General features: G+C 57.3%; 2 protein-coding genes across 2 annotated transcripts; one reads left to right on the top strand and one right to left on the bottom strand.

Moving 5' to 3' along the window:
• Positions 1-399: 399 nt before the first annotated feature.
• On the bottom strand, positions 400-6,244 carry LOC128834310 (transmembrane protein 214-A-like). Its single transcript, XM_054022919.1, has 5 exons — positions 6,179-6,244; positions 4,899-5,131; positions 4,490-4,658; positions 3,886-4,037; positions 400-2,941 (listed from the first exon to the last, which is right to left on the bottom strand). Exons 1-5 carry the CDS (start codon positions 6,242-6,244, stop codon positions 2,815-2,817), a joined length of 747 nt encoding a protein of 248 aa, XP_053878894.1. The 3' UTR covers positions 400-2,814.
• A 2,043-nt stretch (positions 6,245-8,287) lies between these two features.
• LOC128834309 (transmembrane protein 214-A-like) lies at positions 8,288-18,676 on the top strand. Its single transcript, XM_054022918.1, has 5 exons — positions 8,288-8,632; positions 13,944-14,176; positions 14,417-14,585; positions 15,038-15,189; positions 16,132-18,676. The coding sequence occupies exons 1-5, from the start codon at positions 8,288-8,290 to the stop codon at positions 16,256-16,258; spliced, it is 1,026 nt and encodes a 341-aa protein (XP_053878893.1). The 3' UTR covers positions 16,259-18,676.
• Positions 18,677-22,246: the final 3,570 nt, after the last annotated feature.

Below are 22,246 nucleotides of genomic sequence, written 5' to 3'. Positions count from 1 at the left end.
AGGAAGGAACTTAATGCTGGCCATCTCCTGCTGAGCAGCGGTGGGTGGCAAATGCAGAGGAGAGGAAAGCTGGGGCTGCCAGAGGGCAGCAGAACCTATAGCACCAACCGCCAGCCACAACAGGTCCAGAGCAAGAAAGCCAAGGCCAATGAAACTCTCCCTTTGAGCTTTGGCTTCTCCCCGATTGGCACCACAGGGAGCTCTGGCCGGGCTGCCGTCTGGCCACGGGTCTTTGCTCCACAGGACAGTGGGAAGGGGCCCTTTGCAAACGCTCCTGTGTGGCCAGGGGAGGAATTGGCCTGCCCCAGTGATCACAGTCCCCACTGACCAGGTCCCAGCGCTGTTCCCCCTCCAGGACCAAGGGCAGTTTCTAAATGAAGGACAGCGCAGGGGCGCAGATCAAATAGAGTTTCCTTTATTTCATTTGAGAAGAGTCATATACAATTTCAATTATTTGGGTCCTGCAACCTTTGGAATTGCGTGAGCAAACAGGGACACAGGCAGCCGGGAGATTCTCCTCCCAGGCCCGTCACAGGGACCTTGGACACAGGTGAGGCTCCAGGCCGCCGGGGCATGCACAGGAGGGCACACCCCAGGCATGAGCACACCTCAACGAGACATACAAGCATGGAGAAGCAAGGCCCCTGCCACACCCATCTCCCCAGCAGGTCCTCACAGTGGCACCCTGCACACCCTGTCTCCAGCGACAGAGGGTTTGGGGTGTTGGGAAAACTCCCTACCAGGCTGCAGAGTCCCAAGGCCAAGGAGGCAGGGAAGGAGACGGGCTTTCTTAGGCTACCAGGGCAGCAGGACTGCACTGGGCTGCCTGATCCTTCGGGGGACAATATGGCTCAGACTAGACAGTAGGTTCACCAAGCAGCCTCCACTGCTCCCCACCAGGGCTCAGCTCGGTTAATATGGCTTTTACAGACGTGCCTGAGCATCTCCCCGCCCCATGTCACCCTGCTGCGAGTCTTCTCCCGGCTAGGCTGCGCTAGTGGACAGCGCCAGGCTGCTAGAGAGCCTCGCACCCATCTACCCTGCAGCAACAGCCTCGCCCCATCCCCAGTGTCTAAGGGAGCAGCCAGGCCTCTGCTGGAGAGACCGCCAGGCAGCGGGCTCGCTGCTGCTTCCGGCCAGGAGAGTGGCGGAGACGCAGACTGGCTCAGACCCAACCAGCTCCTTTCACAGAGGGCCCGTCGCTGGGCACAGAGAACAGGAGGTTAAGGAGCAGGCTGTTCCCTTGAACCCGGAGCCAGGCGAGGGAAGGCGGATCACTGCTGCAGTCTAGGGCTGAGAATCTCCTAGCACCAGCAAGGGCTGGGGGCAGGAGACGGCCATGGGGAGCGTGGAATGAGACCCGCTCCAGACCTCTCCTCCCAGCAGCCAGGAGGTGCTGCAGTCTGACACTATTACACTCCAGCTCCTGCAGCCTTAGCACTGCAGCCTTCCCCTCGCCCAGCTGGGTGGGGAGAGAACAGCTCCCCCCCCGCCCCAGTGCCAGGACAGCAGGCGCCTGGCCACCGCCACGCCGCAGGCCTGTTTTAGACACTGACAAGAGGGGAAGCGGATACGGAGAGACAGGCTCCCCTACAGGCACAAGGAACAAGTGACATGAATGAAACGCTCCCCTCTCGCCCCCACTCCTGAATTGGAGCCTGACCCCGTCCTATTTCCTTCCCCCGGGCTTCAGGGCGTGGCTGCCAAAGCCAGACGTCACTGAGCCTGCCCTGCTGCCGGCAGCACCCTCGGTAAGGCAGCCCACGGGAGCTGGGTTTGGCCCCTCTCCCCACTCCCCGTTTGGGTAACTGGAGAGGTTCTATGGCAGCGGCCACCCGCCTCCAACAGGAGATGTGGCTTGGGGAGCCAGGGCCCAGCATGCAGCACTCCCTCCTGATCCCAATGGCCGAAGCAGAGCGATACCTGCTGGGAGCTGTAGTCCCCAAGGCCCACGCTGCCACGTTCGATGGAGGGGAGAGTGTCTCTGTTCTACGGTGCAGCTCTTTGGAAAGCCGCCAGCACATCCCCTCAGCCGTTAGAGTCTGGGGGGCTGCTGGGAACAACCGACACTTTGTCAATGCAGGTTCGCCCTGGCCGAGAGGGGCTCTGGCCGCTGCCCCCTGGGCAGGGCAATGGATCAGAGCACAGTAGGTGACCTGAGGCTGCGTGGCGAGAGCCAGCAAACTACGTGACAGCGGATGGGGCCGGGGGAGTCAAAGGGGAAGAGAGCTCGTGGGCTGCCACCACGGCACCTCAACACCAGACGCACCTTCAAAGAGGAACAGAAGGTCCATGCACTAAATTAAACTGAATGCATCTGTCCTGTCAACTCATCTGGGATAGAAAGATCCCAGTGGATGGTCCAAAGCCACATGAACTGAGCGGGGAGGGCTGAGGCGCTAGGCTAGCCTGGGCCGGCAGCCACAGATGTCTGTGTGCTGCCGTGTGCACACCGGAGCCACCCCCCTTTCAGGGGCTGCTCTTCCGGTAACCTCACCATTCAGACAGCAAAGCTCAGGGTGTGTTACAGGACCGGGCCCAGGTGGAGAGGCACAGTCAGCAGCTCACCTGCCCGAGTTACAGGCCGGGGGTGGGGGAGCTGGACACGAATAACCAAAACTAAATCACAGGGTGCATAAAGCTTGGACATGTCGCCCCAGGGAAAACCTCCCCAGCTACCCCCGCGTCTCAGCCTGCGCAGACACCTGCTCCAACCCCTCAACGCAGGCTACACAGTCAGCACCGTCCTTCGTCACTGTACAAGAGGAGATTAATGACGTGAACGTCGTCCCCAGTGCTCCAGAGAGCCAGACTCTAGTGTCCAGAAATCATGGCCAAGGCCCAGTTCTTGATGGCCAGCGTTGTGTTTTGCAGGTACATCCAGGAGGAATAGGTAAAGCTTGTCAGATGTTTTCTCATGCAGTCCCATGACACTTCTCCACTGGAAGAGTAAGGAGAACAGGTTCTAGGCTAACAGCATACAGACAGCCGCTAAGCAGACCAGCAGCAGCAAATGCAGCTCTTATACCCACGCAAGCCACTAAAGGAGACAACCGAAATCCACTCCCAAGTTCGTGCCCAGACACCCAGGCACAAAGTCAACAGGACTTCTCCGGCATTCCCTCGACCCCACCAGGCCAACGCCAGCACCGCTGCTTGCTAGTCTGTGCCTGTCCACTCACCGAGGGCAGTACGGAAATAACTAGCTCAGATCCTGGGGGATGAGCTCCAGCACAAAGCCCTAAAGAATCAAACGTACAGAATCACCCGCCTTGCTCCGGACAGCTGCACGTTCCGGGGCAGTTCACATCACACACAAGTCCATGTACCCAAGGCTGTGCACTGCCAGCCCCAGCAGTCCCCAGAGTCCATGACAAAAGTGTAGGGGCTGGGCAGTATTTTAGCCAGAGGGGAAAAACCCAGGGGATTTTGGAGGAAGGCCAGACAGGCTTGGAGCCAAGGCACTGGACTGGGAGATCTTGGGTCAAGCCTCAGTTGAGTCACTGACTCCACACGTGACCTCAGGCATGTGCCTTAATCCAAGTCTTGGCCCTGCCTCTGGAAATGGTGATCACTAACTGTAAATTCTTTGGGGCAGGGACTGTCTCTTACTGTCTGGAAGTGCCTGGAGCCTGCCATCCCAAGGGGGCTCCAGGCACTTCTGCAATGCCCACTAATCACTCCCGGGGCTCTAGTTCGAACGCTCCCCTTCTACAGAACTCGAACGTGGACCCAGGGAATCACTCATGAACTGCTCCTCTTTTGTCTAACCAAGGGCAGACGGGCCTGACCCCGGGACAGCGCAGCCTCCCCTTTCTGCCCCCAAAGCTCACCAACAAGACGAAAGGAACAAGAAAAGCCAATCAAGCGGCCAGCGCTGCTCACTTGCAAGCGTCCACACACAGCTCCCATCCCCGCTCGAGGGCTGTGCCTACGGATTCCAGCGCTGGCAGCACGCAGCGCTGCAGGACGAGGAGTAACAGCTCCTTGATGCATTCAGCGAAGTGCAGCAGGAAGTCTGGAACCCGGGCCTGGAGCTGAGAGAGGAATTTGCTTAGCAGGGCAATGTGCTCTGAGAACCTATCCGCCTGGCTCGTGTCAGGCCAGTTCCACGCTGGCTGCAGCCCGTCAACCCCCGGTCAGGTAGAGCAAACCGTGGGCTGCAAGGGCTCTCTCGTCTGGGGAAAGAAACCTCTTCACTAAACCCCACCTCGGTACTGCTACAGGTGTAGTGCCCCGCCCCCACTGGCACTCACACTGCTCTGGGCCCAGCTCAGATCCTCACATCACAGCACAACACCCCCTGAAAGACAGGCGCCTGCTCTCAGCACTATCGCCGGGGACAGCTTGTTCAGCAGCCTGAACTGCCCCTCCTGTCCCTTGTCTGTGACGAGCGTGACCCGGCGTCATTAACCAGACCAGGCCGTGCTCTGCAGCGGTTCTACCTCCCGAGCTGGCGAGCAGGCAGCTAATGCAAGTTCTTCCTTACCCACTCAGTGAACCAGGGCAGGTTGTCCTTGACCCAAGAGATCTGAGAGGAACATTTCCCAGAGACGTAAACTGCAGTCTCATTGGTCTTTGTCCAAACCAGTTTCAGGTTTGGTCCCAACACCGTCAGCACTTGGGAATAGTAAACAGGGACGTTCCTCTCCAACCAGCTGGAAGAGAGAGCTAGCATCAGCACCTGAACAGCAAAGGCCATTGTGGGAACGGAACGACAGTGAAACCTGCCGTTAGAGACCAGCCTATAAGGTTGTATTAGGAACCTTGGGGACCATTTGCCAGTGGCTTTCCAAGACAAGGGGATTTCCTAATGGCTGTGGTCTTCAGTGCATTAGTAACCCCACATGCATTCATGCTCGTTTGGCCCCTTTGCTTAATTAAAAACTGTCACTGACCTGTATCCTTCCAGGGAGTAACGGGACACTTTAGTCCAGGCTTGTTGGGAGACCGACAGGATGCCCGAGGAGCGAAGGATGTGAGCAGAAGAAGCTGGAAAAGAACAAATGACTTTGGGAGAGGAATTTAGACGAGGTTGGCCTGATTTCCTAATGGCAGCGCCCGGCAGCGGGCAGTGCTCAAACACAGCATGCTCTGCCAGCTCTCCCTCCCGGGGCTGCAGTTCGTGCAGCTAGCAGGAAGCAAAGGCTTTCAGGGCAAGTTCCGTTCCCGTATGGTTAGAGCAGGGCAGGGGCAACTCTGTGGTGGGCAGGAAGTCCTAGGCACCCAGGGAACCCAGCGTGGAGAGCAGCCGCAGGGAGAAATAGCCACTGAGCAGGTACAGGTGGTTCTGGGAGAGATGACAGCACCCACTATGTAGCACGGCTTCACAAGGGCCGCGTGGACCCAGCCACACGGGTGAAGGAACGGAGGCTGCTTGCGTTGCTTTATGACCTTGGCTCTGAGCAGGCCTTATTCTCCAAAAGGCTCGCAAAGCTCAGTGGTGCCACAGCCGCGTGACTGTGCAGAGGCAACACACTAACATCTTACTGCTCAGGTAAGGAGGTGGTCTGGGAATGTTGCAGCCTGAGGAGGTTGTGAAGGCTAGGACTAGAACAGGGTTTGAAATAGAGCTGGATACATTCATGGAGGTTAAGTCCATGAATGGCTATTAGCCAGGATGGGTAAGGAATGGTGTCCCTAGCCTCTGTCTGTCAGAGGGTGGAGATGGATGGCAGGAGAGGGATCACTTGATCATTAACTGTTAGGTTCACTCCCTCTGGGGCACCTGGCATTGGCCACTGTCGGCAGACAGGATACTGGGCTGGACGGACCTTTGGTCTGACCCAGTACGGCCGTTCTTATGTTGCTGAATGTTTGAGGAGTAAGGCTGTGATTCTGTCACAGAGGTCACGGATTCCGTGACTTCCCGCAACCTCCGTCACTTCCGCAGCTGCAGTGGCCCGAGCAGCAGCCCCGGGGAGCCCCTGAGCATCGGTCCCTGGGGGTGGTCCTGGAGGCTGTCGGGAGAGCGGGCTCCGGGGGCCTCGGAGCAGTGAGCCCCCACCACTGGAGCAGGGTCCCTCCCCCAGAGCAGCAGGGCCCAGGAGCAGAGATTTAGTAATGGGTATTTATAGTAAAAATCATGGACAGGTGACGGGCCGTGAATTTTTATGTATTGCCCGGGACCTGTCCATGACTTTTACTAAAAATACCCATGACTAAAATGTAGCCTCACTGATGAGTGAAGGGTGAACAGAGCCATACGCCCCTCGTGGGTGCCTGTGCATTCCGGGTGGCACATGCTCACCCCTGCTGGCTACAGAAGGGATGAAAGCACCCACACAACACAGGTAACAAAGCCCACAGATTCCCAGCAGGGAGCCACAGGGCCCTGGAGGAAACAAGGTAACACATACTCTGGGATGCAAAGGAAGAACTTGCTGGGGAAATCACATACTCAAAACAAATCATCAAAGCCGACGGACATTTACAAATTCACTCTCTCCCCCGAGGATCTAATCGTGCCCCCCTCTTAGCCGGGTTCCAGTGGGGGAAGGTCTTACCTTGAAAAGACCCCTGTGTCCTGATATCATGTGTAAGGGGACTGTTGCCCCCTTACTAACACTCAGTGGGGGTGTTTTGGTGGCTGCTCCCAGCACTAAAAGGGGCGGGGTCGATGGCAAATCAGGAGCCTGAGACTGACAGTCCCCAGGAACAATGGGGAGAGGCCAATGCTCCAGATCAGCCTGATTGACAGGGCGGGCAGCTAATCAGGGAGTCAGGAGGCCGGGGGGGTCCCGTCCTCCGTGTGAACTGGAATGGCCTGGGTCAGACTGAGTGGGGCCGAGCTAAGGAGAGAGCAGGGGCCCAGCTGAGCTGCTGGGAGCAGAGCTGCAGCCCCAAAGCCAGAGCACAGCCCAGAGAGAGCAGAGCTGTCCTGGGAGCAGAGCTGCAGCCACCAGAGCCAGAGCACAGCCCAGAGAGAGCAGAGCTGTCCTGGGAGCAGAGCTGCAGCCACCAGAGCCAGAGCACAGCCCAGAGAGAGCAGAGCTGTCCTGGGGGCAGAGCTGCAGCAACCAGAGCCAGAGCACGGCCCAGAGAGAGCAGAGCTGCCCTGGGGGCAGAGCTGCAGCCCCAAAGCCAGAGCACAGCCCAGAGAGAGCAGAGCTGTCCTGGGAGCAGAGCTGCAGCAACCAGAGCCAGACAAGCAGCCCAGAGAGAGCAGAGCTGTCCTGGGGGCAGAGCCGCAGCCCCAAAGCCAGAGCACAGCCCAGAGAGAGCAGAGCTGCCCTGGGGGCAGAGCTGTAGCAACCAGAGCCAGAGCACAGCCCAGAGAGAGCAGAGCTGTCCTGGGGGCAGAGCTGCAGCCACCAGAGCCAGAGAGGCCAGAGAAGCAGCCCAGGGAGCTGGAGGCAGAGCAGCAGCAGCAGCCGCCGTGCTGAGGCAGAGTGGAGCTGGAGCCGGGGCTGGAGCAGTCCGGAGCTGGGGCTGGGGCAGTCCGGAGCCGTGTGCAGTCCGAGTGCGGTGAGCAGCTGGGGAGAGTGAGGGGGATCCTGGGCAGTGGGCCCAGCGCAGGGAGACGCCTCAGCCAAGGGGCCCTGCAGGCCAGACTTGCAGGGGGATCATAACCCCGACCGGGCAGGGGCGACACTGGGAAGAAGGGTCCTGCCACCTGGAGCCTGAGAGCGTGTGGCCACCGCCAGAGCAAGTGTCCAACCCACAGCGTCTCTGCAGCACAGACAGGGCCTGAGAAGCAGGCCTGGGACCTACAAGGAACAGACTGAACTGCCCTGACGTACCAGAGACACTGTTTGTAATGTTCCCTGCCACAGAGCGGGGTGATGTGTTTTCCTTTAACCTTTCCCATTTTTCCTTAATCTTTTTTAAAATTAATTGTTAATTAAATAACTTGTATTTGCTTTAAATTGTATGAAATGATCAGTGGGTCAGGGAGGTGCCCAGTGCAGAGAGAGTACCCCGGAGTGGGGACACCCTAGCCCCTGTCCTGGGTGACCACAGCAGGGTTGGGGGTCGAGCCCCCCAGGAATCCTGGGCCCAGCCTTGTCGGGGTTTACAAGGACTCTGCCAGACAGGAGAGTGAAAGGGGAGTCCTCAAGGGCAGGGAGGCCTCTGGGTAAAGGAAGTGGGAGCGAGGACTCGGATCCTTTCGCTAGCCCACTTCACCGGGGTAGTGCAGAAGCCAGGAAAGTTCCCCACAATAGCGGGACCATTCCCCCGCTTACATAATTGGCATCACGAACAGGATCCTATCCACAGGGTCCACCCCATTTGTTTACTTGTTGAATTCTAGTTGCACGGTCCGGGCCTGGTTGAGCATCCTACCATGGCTGGAATTGAAGAACTACGGGCCCAGTTTGCTGAACTTCAGCGCAGATTATCAGACCAAGCTGAGGCATTACAGCAAGCTAGAACAGAACAGAGAGAAGCCTTATCACTGGCTAAGGCAGTGATAGACCAACAGGCAGCAGAAGCTAAGAAACCCCCTACTATTTATGTCCCACGGGAGCAGAAGGTCACAGAGTTTGGTGGCTTCCCGACAAGACCAGGAGACATTACAGTAGAGGAGTGGGTCAAGTCTGTGAAGGCGGCTCTGCGTGTGCTAAGAGTACCTGAAGAAGATCATGTGGACTTCATAGAGGAGCACCTCAAGGGCCAGGCCAAGGCCACAGTAAAGTTCATGGCAGTGGCAGACAAGAAAGATGTGGAAAAGGTATTTGAACTCCTCCTAAAAGTGTATGGAGACAAGGTACCTATTGGAACCCGACTAAAGGAGTTTTTTGAGAGAAAGCAGGAGCCTGGTGAAACTGTCCGGGCATATGCGTATGACCTCCAGAAGAGAATGAGCAAAGTGGAGCGGCGAGACCCTCAGCGAGTTCCAGACCCAGATTTGGTTCTGAAAGAGCAGTTGGTGCTGGGGCTCCGTGATGACTCCCTCCGACGTGAAATGAAAAGGAGGTTTAAAGAAGAGCCCAGTAAGAAGTTCCATGAACTCATGCAGGCTGCCATTATGTGGTCAGAAGAAGAGGAAGTTCCTGTGGCAGAGGCGGCCAAGCCTAATCCCCATACACAAAGTGGGGGTCTAGTGAATGCAGCTGCTGGGGAAAAGGTCCTGCCCCAAACAGAGCTAACATTGGAAAGCTTAAGTGAAGCTGTCCAAAAACTGGCAGTCCAACAGGGGGAGATGCTGAAAGTGATGACCGAGTTGATGAAAGAAAAGAATCCCATTAGTATGCCAAAGTATCCAAGGGCACCGGGATCCCGAAGAGCCCCACTGAAGGACGAGCTGGGAAGATACATTTGTTACACTTGTGAAAGGCCAGGACATACTAGCCGAGAATGTCCACTGAGAAGGAGAACAGAGTCCCAGGCACTCGAAACCAATGGGGCACCAGGAGCAAGTGGTCCCTCTACAGTAGAAGGCCAAGCAGTGGCAGAAGGATTCCTAGGCCTGTCCTTTGTGGAAAATCCCTCTTCATACAGTGTTGAGAGGAACATGGGCAGTGCCAGCATATCTAGCGATTTCTGTAAGCGAGCATTTGGAGATTGTCTAACTGCTGAAGTATGTATAGCAGGGGTGAAGACCAGATGTTTGTTAGATACTGGCTCAGAAGTCACCACCATTACTGAGTCGCATTTTCAAAAATATCTGAAGGACAAGACCCTGACCATGCACAGCACACGGTTTGTACGTCTAACAGCTGTTAATGGACTGGCAATCCCAGTGGTGGGGTGCCTTGAAGCAGACATAGAGTATATGGGCCAGACACTGCCAGGAAAATGCATCTTCATCCTGAAAGACAAAGCCTCAAAAGGGAGCCATATAGGAGAAGGAGTCCCAGGGATTCTAGGGATGAACATCATTAGTGAGCTGAAGGAGCTACTCTTACCAGGAGAAGGGACCAGGAGGATGAACTGTCACGAGCGCCCTATGAAGAATGCTGTGCTGAGTAAAGTACTGGCTCGAGAGGAGAGGCAGAGTCTTTCCCTGGGCCCCACAAGGCATATGGGAAATGTTAAAGTGGGCAGAGAACGGAAGACCATTATTCCTCCTTGGAGAGGGAAGATCCTTGACGAACACAGCTGTGTACCAGGAAATGAGCTGCAGGTGACGAAGGAGAAGGGAGGACGAGTTACCTTTCTTCAAGAAAGATGTGATGGGAGACTGCAAGTTCCAGTTCAAGCGGCACGTCAAGGGCTGATTCCTGCACATGTGGCTAACATAAGGGCGTTGCCAGAGAAGCATCAAGAAGTCTTTTCTAAGAATGAGGTGACCAATTATGATGACCAGGTCAAAGGTCTCCATGACAGGCTAAAGACAGCCTGGAAAGTTGCTCTCAGAACAACTAAAGACAGAGCCCAAAGTAGGAAAAGGACTTATGATAGCAAGTCCAGTGGGGCTCTCATCAGATCTGGTGACTGTGTACCACTTCGTAGCCGTAGACGCCGGAGATGTAATAAAATACAGGACAAATGGAAGCCAAATCCCCCCACTGTGGTCACCCACAACAATCCCGAACTGCCAGTGTATGCTAACCAGCCTGAACGAGGAGGTCCTGGGAGAGTAGTACATAGGGACCAGTTAAAACATTGCACTCTTAGTCCAGACAGGGACCATAGGAGGCGTAGATCAGTACGCCCTGAGGAGACTGAAACCAACTGGGAAATGGTTCTAGTCCCACAAACCGAATACAGAGTGGGGCAAACCCAAACCCTAACGAGAATGGCCAGATCCTTCAAACTGACCCAGTATTACCCGAGGATAGGAAAATAGAAAATATGGGTAATGAACCGCCAGTCTTAAGAAGGTCCCAGAGGGCTAATAAGGGCATACTTCCTGTTAGACTTAAAGATAATTATGTTATTGGTTCTATGTAGTGTTTTAATGAATATTGTTATGTATGGTATTCAGAAGTAGATGTGGAATGTTAAATATGCTAAATGTTCTTTTGATAATTGCTAATGGGTTGTTGATATACAATGATATGGGTATATGTTGTTACCATGGGGCCTGGATGTACCGATGTGAATACTGTGGATGTGGCAGTATTTTTATTATGTAAGCGGGGGAATGGTCCCGCTATTGTGGGGAACTTTCCTGGCTTCTGCACTACCCCGGTGAAGTGGGCTAGCGAAAGGATCGGAGTCCTCGCTCCCACTTCCTTTACCCAGGGGCCTCCCTGCCCTTGAGGACTCCCCTTTCACTCTCCTGTCTGGCAGAGTCCTCCTAAACCCCGACAAGGCTGGGCCCAGGATTCCTGGGGGGCTCGACCCCCAACCCTGCTGTGGTCACCCAGGATAGGGGCTAGGGTGTCCCCACTCCGGGGTACTCTCTCTGTACTGGGCACCTCCCTGACCCACTGATCATTTCATACAATTTAAAGCAAATACAAGTTATTTAATTAACAATTAATTTTAAAAAAGATTAAGGAAAAATGGGAAAGGTTAAAGGAAAACACATCACCCCGCTCTGTGGCAGGGAACATTACAACCAGTGTCTCTGGTACGTCAGGGCAGTTCAGTCTGTTCCTTGTAGGTCCCAGACCTGCTTCTCAGGCCCTGTCTGTGCTGCAGAGACGCTGTGGGTTGGACACTTGCTCTGGCGGTGGCCACACGCTCTCAGGCTCTAGGTGGCAGGACCCTTCTTCCCAGTGTCGCCCCTGCCCGGTCGGGGTTATGATCCCCCTCCAAGTCTGGCCTGCAGGGCCTCTTGGCTGAGGCGTCTCCCTGTGCTGGGCCCACTGCCCAGGGTCCCCCTCACTCTCCCCAGCTGCTCACCGCATTCGGACTGCACACGGCTCCAGACTGCCCCAGCCCCAGCTCTGGACTGCTCCAGCCCCGGCTCCAGCTCCACTCTGCCTCAGCACGGCTGCTGCTGCTGCTCTGCCTCCAGCTCCCTGGGCTGCTTCTCTGTCCCCTCTGGCTCTGGTGGCTGCAGCTCTGCTCCCAGCACAGGTCTGCTCTGCAGGCTGCTTCTGTGACTCTGCTCCCAGCTCTGACCTGCTTCCTGGCTGCTTGTCTGGCCCCTCTGGTTCTGGTTGCTACAGCTCTGCCCCCAGGGCAGCTCTGCTCTCTCTGGGCCGTGCTCTGGCTCTGGTTGCTACAGCTCTGCCCCCAGGGCAGCTCTGCTCTCTCTGGGCTGTGCTCTGGCTTTGGGGCTGCAGCTCTGCCCCCAGGACAGCTCTGCTCTCTCTGGGCTGTGCTCTGGCTCTGGTTGCTGCAGCTCTGCCCCCAGGACAGCTCTGCTCTCTCTGGGCTGTGCTCTGGCTTTGGGGCTGCAGCTCTGCTCCCCAGCTCAGCTGGGCCCCTGCTCTCTCCTTAGCTCGGCCCCACTCTGTCTGACTCAGGCCATTCCAGTTCACACGGAGGACGGGACCCCCCCGGCCTCCTGACTCCCTGATTAGCTGCCCGCCCTGTCAATCAGGCTGATCTGGAGCATTGGCCTCTCCCCATTGTTCCTGGGGACTGTCAGTCTCAGGCTCCTGATTTGCCATCGACCCCGCCCCTTTTAGTGCTGGGAGCAGCCACCAAAACACCCCCACTGAGTGTTAGTAAGGGGGCAACAGTCCCCTTACACATGATATCAGGACACAGGGGTCTTTTCAAGGTAAGACCTTCCCCCACTGGAACCCGGCTAAGAGGGGGGCACGATTAGATCCTCGGGGGAGAGAGTGAATTTGTAAATGTCCGTCGGCTTTGATGATTTGTTTTGAGTATGTGATTTCCCCAGCAAGTTCTTCCTTTGCATCCCAGAGTATGTGTTACCTTGTTTCCTCCAGGGCCCTGTGGCTCCCTGCTGGGAATCTGTGGGCTTTGTTACCTGTGTTGTGTGGGTGCTTTCATCCCTTCTGTAGCCAGCAGGGGTGAGCATGTGCCACCCGGAATGCACAGGCACCCACGAGGGGCGTATGGCTCTGTTCACCCTTCACTCATCAGTGAGGCTACATTTTAGTCATGGGTATTTTTAGTAAAAGTCATGGACAGGTCCCGGGCAATACATAAAAATTCACGGCCCGTCACCTGTCCATGATTTTTACTATAAATACCCATTACTAAATCTCTGCTCCTGGGCCCTGCTGCTCTGGGGGAGGGACCCTGCTCCAGCGGTGGGGGCTCACTGCTCCGAGGCCCCCGGAGCCCGCTCTCCCGACAGCCTCCAGGACCACCCCCAGGGACCGATGCTCAGGCGCTCCCCGGGGCTGCTGCTCGGGCCACTGCAGCTGCGGAAGTGACGGAGGTTGCGGGAAGTCACGGAATCCGTGACCTCTGTGACAGAATCACAGCCTTACTCCTCAAACATTCAGCAACATAAGAACGGCCGTACTGGGTCAGACCAAAGGTCCGTCCAGCCCAGTATCCTGTCTGCCGACAGTGGCCAATGCCAGGTGCCCCAGAGGGAATGAACCTAACAGTTAATGATCAAGTGATCCCTCTCCTGCCATCCATCTCCACCCTCTGACAGACAGAGGCTAGGGACACCATTCCTTACCCATCCTGGCTAATAGCCATTCATGGACTTAACCTCCATGAATGTATCCAGCTCTATTTCAAACCCTGTTCTAGTCCTAGCCTTCACAACCTCCTCAGGCTGCAACATTCCCAGACCACCTCCTTACCTGAGCAGTAAGATGTTAGTGTGTTGCCTCTGCACAGTCACGCGGCTGTGGCACCACTGAGCTTTGCGAGCCTTTTGGAGAATAAGGCCTGCTCAGAGCCAAGGTCATAAAGCAACGCAAGCAGCCTCCGTTCCTTCACCCGTGTGGCTGGGTCCACGCGGCCCTTGTGAAGCCGTGCTACATAGTGGGTGCTGTCATCTCTCCCAGAACCACCTGTACCTGCTCAGTGGCTATTTCTCCCTGCGGCTGCTCTCCACGCTGGGTTCCCTGGGTGCCTAGGACTTCCTGCCCACCACAGAGTTGCCCCTGCCCTGCTCTAACCATACGGGAACGGAACTTGCCCTGAAAGCCTTTGCTTCCTGCTAGCTGCACGAACTGCAGCCCCGGGAGGGAGAGCTGGCAGAGCATGCTGTGTTTGAGCACTGCCCGCTGCCGGGCGCTGCCATTAGGAAATCAGGCCAACCTCGTCTAAATTCCTCTCCCAAAGTCATTTGTTCTTTTCCAGCTTCTTCTGCTCACATCCTTCGCTCCTCGGGCATCCTGTCGGTCTCCCAACAAGCCTGGACTAAAGTGTCCCGTTACTCCCTGGAAGGATACAGGTCAGTGACAGTTTTTAATTAAGCAAAGGGGCCAAACGGGCATGAATGCATGTGGGGTTACTAATGCACTGAAGACCACAGCCATTAGGAAATCCCCTTGTCTTGGAAAGCCACTGGCAAATGGTCCCCAAGGTTCCTAATACAACCTTATAGGCTGGTCTCTAACGGCAGGTTTCGCTGTCGTTCCGTTCCCACAATCGCCTTTGCTGTTCAGGTGCTGATGCTAGCTCTCTCTTCCAGCTGGTTGGAGAGGAACGTCCCTGTTTACTATTCCCAAGTGCTGACGGTGTTGGGACCAAACCTGAAACTGGTTTGGACAAAGACCAATGAGACTGCAGTTTACGTCTCTGGGAAATGTTCCTCTCAGATCTCTTGGGTCAAGGACAACCTGCCCTGGTTCACTGAGTGGGTAAGGAAGAACTTGCATTAGCTGCCTGCTCGCCAGCTCGGGAGGTAGACCCGCTGCAGAGCACGGCCTGGTCTGGTTAATGACGCCGGGTCACGCTGGTCCCAGACAAGGGACAGGAGGGGCAGTTCAGGCTGCTGAACAAGCTGTCCCCGGCGATAGTGCTGAGAGCAGGCGCCTGTCTTTCAGGGGGTGTTGTGCTGTGATGTGAGGATCTGAGCTGGGCCCAGAGCAGTGTGAGTGCCAGTGGGGGCGGGGCACTACACCTGTAGCAGTACCGAGGTGGCGTTTAGTGAAGAGGTTTCTTTCCCCAGACGAGAGAGCCCTTGCAGCCCACGGTTTGCTCTACCTGACCGGGGGTTGGCGGGCTGCAGCCAGCGTGGAACTGGCCTGACGCGAGCCAGGCGGATAGGTTCTCAGAGCACATTGCCCTGCTAAGCAAATTCCTCTCTCAGCTCCAGGCCCGGGTTCCAGACTTCCTGCTGCACTTCGCTGAATGCATCAAGGAGCTGTTACTCCTCGTCCTGCAGCGCTGCGTGCTGCCAGCGCTGGAATCCGTAGGCACAGCCCTCGAGCGGGGATGGGAGCTGTGTGTGGACGCTTGCAAGTGAGCAGCGCTGGCCGCTTGATTGGCTTTTCTTGTTCCTTTCGTCTTGTTGGTGAGCTTTGGGGGCAGAAAGGGGAGGCTGCGCTGTCCCGGGGTCAGGCCCGTCTGCCCTTGGTTAGACAGAAGAGGAGCAGTTCATGAGTGATTCCCTGGGTCCACGTTCGAGTTCTGTAGAAGGGGAGCGTTCGAACTAGAGCCCCGGGAGTGATTAGTGGGCATTGCAGAAGTGCCTGGAGCCCCCTTGGGATGGCAGGCTCCAGGCACTTCCAGACAGTAAGAGAGTCCCTGCCCCAAAGAATTTACAGTTAGTGATCACCATTTCCAGAGGCAGGGCCAAGACTTGGATTAAGGCACATGCCTGAGGTCACGTGTGGAGTCAGTGACTCAACTGAGGCTTGACCCAAGATCTCCCAGTCCAGTGCCTTGGCTCCAAGCCTGTCTGGCCTTCCTCCAAAATCCCCTGGGTTTTTCCCCTCTGGCTAAAATACTGCCCAGCCCCTACACTTTTGTCATGGACTCTGGGGACTGCTGGGGCTGGCAGTGCACAGCCTTGGGTACATGGACTTGTGTGTGATGTGAACTGCCCCGGAACGTGCAGCTGTCCGGAGCAAGGCAGGTGATTCTGTACGTTTGATTCTTTAGGGCTTTGTGCTGGAGCTCATCCCCCAGGATCTGAGCTAGTTATTTCCGTACTGCCCTCGGTGAGTGGACAGGCACAGACTAGCAAGCAGCGGTGCTGGCGTTGGCCTGGTGGGGTCGAGGGAATGCCGGAGAAGTCCTGTTGACTTTGTGCCTGGGTGTCTGGGCACGAACTTGGGAGTGGATTTCGGTTGTCACCTTTAGTGGCTTGCGTGGGTATAAGAGCTGCATTTGCTGCTGCTGGTCTGCTTAGCGGCTGTCTGTATGCTGTTAGCCTAGAACCTGTTCTCCTTACTCTTCCAGTGGAGAAGTGTCATGGGACTGCATGAGAAAACATCTGACAAGCTTTACCTATTCCTCCTGGATGTACCTGCAAAACACAACGCTGGCCATCAAGAACTGGGCCTTGGCCATGATTTCTGGACACTAGAGTCTGGCTCTCTGGAGCACTGGGGACGACGTTCACGTCATTAATCTCCTCTTGTACAGTGACGAAGGACGGTGCTGACTGTGTAGCCTGCGTTGAGGGGTTGGAGCAGGTGTCTGCGCAGGCTGAGACGCGGGGGTAGCTGGGGAGGTTTTCCCTGGGGCGACATGTCCAAGCTTTATGCACCCTGTGATTTAGTTTTGGTTATTCGTGTCCAGCTCCCCCACCCCCGGCCTGTAACTCGGGCAGGTGAGCTGCTGACTGTGCCTCTCCACCTGGGCCCGGTCCTGTAACACACCCTGAGCTTTGCTGTCTGAATGGTGAGGTTACCGGAAGAGCAGCCCCTGAAAGGGGGGTGGCTCCGGTGTGCACACGGCAGCACACAGACATCTGTGGCTGCCGGCCCAGGCTAGCCTAGCGCCTCAGCCCTCCCCGCTCAGTTCATGTGGCTTTGGACCATCCACTGGGATCTTTCTATCCCAGATGAGTTGACAGGACAGATGCATTCAGTTTAATTTAGTGCATGGACCTTCTGTTCCTCTTTGAAGGTGCGTCTGGTGTTGAGGTGCCGTGGTGGCAGCCCACGAGCTCTCTTCCCCTTTGACTCCCCCGGCCCCAACCGCTGTCACGTAGTTTGCTGGCTCTCGCCACGCAGCCTCAGGTCACCTACTGTGCTCTGATCCATTGCCCTGCCCAGGGGGCAGCGGCCAGAGCCCCTCTCGGCCAGGGCGAACCTGCATTGACAAAGTGTCGGTTGTTCCCAGCAGCCCCCTAGGCTCTAACGGCTGAGGGGATGTGCTGGCGGCTTTCCAAAGAGCTGCACCGTAGAACAGAGACACTCTCCCCTCCATCGAACGTGGCAGCGTGGGCCTTGGGGACTACAGCTCCCAGCAGGTATCGCTCTGCTTCGGCCATTGGGATCAGGAGGGAGTGCTGCATGCTGGGCCCTGGCGCCCCAAGCCACAGCTCCTGTTGGAGGCGGGTGGCCGCTGCCATAGAACCTCTCCAGTTACCCAAACGGGGAGTGGGGAAAGGGGCCAAACCCAGCTCCCGTGGGCTGCCTTACCGAGGGTGCTGCCGGCGGCAGGGCAGGCTCAGTGACGTCTGGCTTTGGCAGCCACGCCCTGAAGCCCGGGGGAAGGAAATAGGACGGGGTCAGGCTCCAATTCAGGAGTGGGGGCGAGAGGGGAGCGTTTCATTCATGTCACTTGTTCCTTGTGCCTGTAGGGGAGCCTGTCTCTCCGTATCCGCTTCCCCTCTTGTCAGTGTCTAAAACAGGCTGAGGCGTGGCGGTGGCCAGGCGCCCGCTGTCCTGGCACTGGGGGGGCGGGGAGGGGAGCTGTTCTCTCCTCACCCAGCTGGGCGAGGGGAAGGCTGCAGTGCTAAGGCTGCAGGAGCTGGAGTGTAATAGTGTCCGACTGCAGCACCTCCTGGCTGCTGGGAGGAGAGGTCTGGAGCGGGTCTCATTCCACGCTCCCCATGGCCGTCTCCTGCCCCCAGCCCTTGCTGGTGCTAGGAGATTCTCAGCCCTAGACTGCAGCAGTGATCCGCCTTCCCTCGCCTGGCTCCGGGTGCAAGGGAACAGCCTGCTCCTTAACCTCCTGTTCTCTGTGCCCAGCGACGGGCCCTCTGTGAAAGGAGCTGGTTGGGTCTGAGCCAGTCTGCGTCTCGGCCACTCTCCTGGCCGGAAGCAGCAGCGAGCCCGCTGCCTGGCGGTCTCTCCAGCAGAGGCCTGGCTGCTCCCTTAGACACTGGGGATGGGGCGAGGCTGTTGCTGCAGGGTAGATGGGTGCGAGGCTCTCTAGCAGCCTGGCGCTGTCCACTAGCGCAGCCTAGCCGGGAGAAGACTCGCAGCAGGGTGACATGGGGCGGGGAGATGCTCAGGCACGTCTGTAAAAGCCATATTAACCGAGCTGAGCCCTGGTGGGGAGCAGTGGAGGCTGCTTGGTGAACCCACTGTCTAGTCTGAGCCATATTGTCCCCCGAAGGATCAGGCAGCCCAGTGCAGTCCTGCTGCCCTGGTAGCCTAAGAAAGCCCGTCTCCTTCCCTGCCTCCTTGGCCTTGGGACTCTGCAGCCTGGTAGGGAGTTTTCCCAACACCCCAAACCCTCTGTCGCTGGAGACAGGGTGTGCAGGGTGCCACTGTGAGGACCTGCTGGGGAGATGGGTGTGGCAGGGGCCTTGCTTCTCCATGCTTGTATGTCTCGTTGAGGTGTGCTCATGCCTGGGGTGTGCCCTCCTGTGAATGCCCCGCCGGCCTGGAGCCTCACCTGTGTCCAAGGTCCCTGTGACGGGCCTGGGAGGAGAATCTCCCGGCTGCCTGTGTCCCTGTTTGCTCACGCAATTCCAAAGGTTGCAGGACCCAAATAATTGAAATTGTATATGACTCTTCTCAAATGAAATAAAGGAAACTCTATTTGATCTGCGCCCCTGCGCTGTCCTTCATTTAGAAACTGCCCTTGGTCCTGGAGGGGGAACAGCGCTGGGACCTGGTCAGTGGGGACTGTGATCACTGTGGCAGGCCAATTCCTCCCCTGGCCACACAGGAGCGTTTGCAAAGGGCCCCTTCCCACTGTCCTGTGGAGCAAAGACCCGTGGCCAGACGGCAGCCCGGCCAGAGCTCCCTGTGGTGCCAATCGGGGAGAAGCCATAGCTCAAAGGGAGAGTTTCATTGGCCTTGGCTTTCTTGCTCTGGACCTGTTGTGGCTGGCGGTTGGTGCTATAGGTTCTGCTGCCCTCTGGCAGCCCCAGCATTCCTCTCCTCTGCATTTGCCACCCACCGCTGCTCAGCAGGAGATGGCCAGCACTAAGTTCCGTCCTCTAGTGAACTGCTTTACTTCGCCACCAGCCTTTCTCCACCTTCTCTCTCAGCCCCATCCCTCCTCCAGCCTCCCAGGCCTAGGACCTTGTAAACAAAAGCTGTTGGCTTTGTCCAGTGATGTTTCTCCTGGTACCAGTTCTGCACTTTTACCCTTTGTGCAGCCTGACCCGGAGCCTGTCTGTCACCTGCCTCAAATCTAGGGTCAAAAGTAATAATCAGATCTCATTCTTCAGCTGGGGTCAGGCAGGATCCCCGCCCCCAAATGTCCATTTAGCCAGCTGGATTGTTTTTTCACTTTCCTTGGAAGTGTCAGGGAGTTAGTTGGGATTGGTCCTGCTTTGAGCAGGAGGTTGGACTAGATGACCTCCTGAGGTCCCTTCCAACCCTGATATTCTGTGATTGGCCACAGCTGGAGCTGGGACACTCGGCAGGATGGTACAAAGAACCCTCTGCCAAGGTGCTGGGCTGGTGTGTTTTGCTCACATGCTCAGGGTCTAACCGGTGGCCAGATTTGGGGTTGGGAAGGAATTTTCCTTCTGGGTAGATTGGCAGGAACCTGGCCAGGGGGTTGCCGGCCTTGGCAGTGGGGGGCACAAGTTACCTGCTGGGATCATCTGGGCACATCCCACCCTGCCACTGCAAGTGACTAGGTACTGATGGCACCTCGGTCTCTCCTGGACTCTGCGTGTGGCTCACGCTGCTGAGGACTGGAATGCTTTAGTCTAGCCCAAGTCCTCGGCTCCCCACAGGCCTCTGATCTACAGGAGATCAGGCGAGATGAGCTGATGGTCCCTTCTGGCTGTAACAGATATGAAATCTGTGAAACCTCTGGGCCCTGTGCTCAGAGAGTGACTGAGCTGTTCCCGAGTCCGACTCAGCAGCCCTGACTGTCCAGCACTTGACCATCCCCTGCCCCTGAAGCTACACTCCTGCAGCCCCCGCCCCGGGAAATCCATCCCTTGATTTCCCCCACCCCGCTTTCTCTCCAGCACCCTCATTTGCCATCTCAACACTGCCCAGACTTGCCTGGTGCCCCCTCCTGACCAGGAGCCCTGTCCACCCAGCACAGGTGGAGTGGCCTCCAGCTGTGAGCGCTGCCTCTGCAACTCTGCTCTCCCGGTTCCCTCTCACCTGGCTGACCCCTGCCTCACTGGGCGGCCCCCCTCGCTCTCCCTGCCGCACTGGCTGGGGTGGGTGCCACGTTCCCTTCCCCAGTCCCTGGCCAAGCTTGTCCTCTCCCAAGGCTCCTACTGCCCCGGACGTGGGGGACTTGTCACCTGCCCAGTCTTGCTGCCCCACTCTCCAGGGGGCTGGTCTTCAAGGCCGTGGGCACCCCCATGACTACGGGTCCTGTGGCAGTGCCCAGAGGTGCCATTGGGGATGTGTTGGGCTGGGAGCTGCACGGCCCATGGGGCGACGGCCCCCCAGAGCTTGCAGCCTCCTGGAGGGAGGGGCCCTGGGCAGTGAGCGGAGGTGGAAGCAGGCTCGCTGGGCCGTGCCCTGGGTTGAAATGCCACTCTGGGCAATGGGCGCTGGCCTGACCACGGATGAGCCTATGGGGCCATGCCCCGGGAGCAGGGCTGGCTCCCGTTCTCCTGCCTGGCCCGAGCCGCGGGCACAGCCCTGCGGGGTCGGGGTTGGGGCCGGGGTCGGGGCCGGGCGGGCAGCCCGCGGGCTCGTCATGGAGCCAAGGAGGGCGAGGGCCGCATAGACATGGGCAGTGGGTGCCACGGCCCAGCCCCGAGGGGAAGGGCCAGGCCAGGCCCCCGGGCTCCGGGGCAGGCAGCGCGGGGCCAGCTGCACAGGGGAACCGGCCGAGGCTGGAGCAGGGCGGGAAGAGCCGGTGCCGCCAGCCTTAGCGGGTCGGGGGGCCGAGGGGCAGGTCACTCGCACCCCAGCGCTGGGACAAGGGCAGCAGGGCCCACCCTCCCCTGAAGGACAGCGGGAGCCAGTCCCCGGGGCGAGGCAGTGCGGGTGGGGGGGGTCCATTGGGTGGTTTGCGGGTGGGCAGGGCCGGCCCTGGCTTTTTTGCCGCCCTAGGCAAAAAAGCCACCCGCCGCCCCCCCCACCCCCGCCAGCGCAGCAGGGGAGGGAGCCGAGCAATCCCCAACCAGCCGGAGTGCCGGGGGGAGGGCGGCGAGCCCAGTCGCGGCCCCGCTCTCGGGCCGGAGCTCCCCGCCGCACCGCCCCCCTCCAGGCGCCGCCCCAAGCACAAGCTTGGTGGGCTCGTGCCTGGAGCCGGCCCTGCGGGGGAGGGGTCTGGGCAGCGCGGGCGGGAAAGGCCATTGGGCGGTTTGCGGGCGAGGGGGGGTCTGGGCAGCGCAGGCGGGAAGGGCCATTGGGCGGTTTTGTAGATCAATCTCTGATAATTTTCATATGACTTTACATTGTGCCTCTTCATATGGCCTTGTGGTGGGTCTACCCACGTGTGACCTCTGTTTTCATGGAACTTTGTATCAAAGCCTCATTTAGAAACTTTGCATTGCCCTTGGTATAGTATTATAGCCCTAAGGATAGAATAAGATAGAAGAAAATTTTCTTTTTGCTAGCAGTAGAACTAGAGCTCTCCCCCCACTCTTAATCAATTGCCCTGTTGAATGAATGAGGTGTGGATGAGCAAGGCATGAAAGGCAGCACCTCCAGACAGCCTCAACTGTTGGAGAGGGGCTGGGAGCCAGACCCAAGGACAATAAAACGTGTCAAGTGGGCTCATTAAAGACAAGCAGACATACTGACGGCCTCGGGGGTTAGAAGCAAGCACCTTCTTTTGGAAACACGCTCTTTGCAGCATTGGGACAACACTCAAAAGAAAGCAGCACAAAGGACCAATGGACACAGACACAGAGTTTAAATCTGGTCTAGATTTGCATAAGAGAAAAGCTGCTATAAAAGTGAGGTGTCTTGCAGAGGACCCCGGGTCTCGTCTTGTCAACATGGGAGCATCGATCCGGATCGGCAGAAGCCCGGCTCCACCCCCTCCCCCATCTAACTCACCTGGCCAGTGAAGTTAAGGGGAGCAACTAATTGGTAACAACAAGACGGAGTGTGTTTGTGTGTGTGTGTGTGTAAGTGTAATATATTATATGCATATGATACAGTGTTAATGAATACATGTATTACTAATAAATGTGGCGTTTTCTTATTCCCCCTGAAAAGATCCTGTGCAGTAC

The sequence above is a fragment of the Malaclemys terrapin genome, chromosome 3, assembly GCF_027887155.1.
Source record: "Malaclemys terrapin pileata isolate rMalTer1 chromosome 3, rMalTer1.hap1, whole genome shotgun sequence".
Classification (NCBI taxonomy): domain Eukaryota; kingdom Metazoa; phylum Chordata; order Testudines; family Emydidae; genus Malaclemys; species Malaclemys terrapin.
This window is presented reverse-complemented; position numbering and strand designations above follow the sequence as displayed.

Bases quoted from the DNA above. Each gene is read 5' to 3' on its own strand.
- LOC128834310 (XM_054022919.1), bottom strand. From the start codon at position 6,244: ATGTGCCACCCGGAATGCACAGGCACCCACGAGGGGCGTATGGCTCTG. The intron at 4,659-4,898 runs GTCAGTGACAGT...TCTCTCTTCCAG, and splicing joins TACTCCCTGGAAGGATACAG to CTGGTTGGAGAGGAACGTCC. The intron at 4,038-4,489 runs GTAAGGAAGAAC...TTCCTCTCTCAG, and splicing joins TGCCCTGGTTCACTGAGTGG to CTCCAGGCCCGGGTTCCAGA.
- LOC128834309 (XM_054022918.1), top strand. From the start codon at position 8,288: ATGGCTGGAATTGAAGAACTACGGGCCCAGTTTGCTGAACTTCAGCGC. The intron at 14,586-15,037 runs GTAAGGAAGAAC...TTCCTCTCTCAG, and splicing joins TGCCCTGGTTCACTGAGTGG to CTCCAGGCCCGGGTTCCAGA. The intron at 15,190-16,131 runs GTGAGCAGCGCT...TTACTCTTCCAG, and splicing joins CTGTGTGTGGACGCTTGCAA to TGGAGAAGTGTCATGGGACT.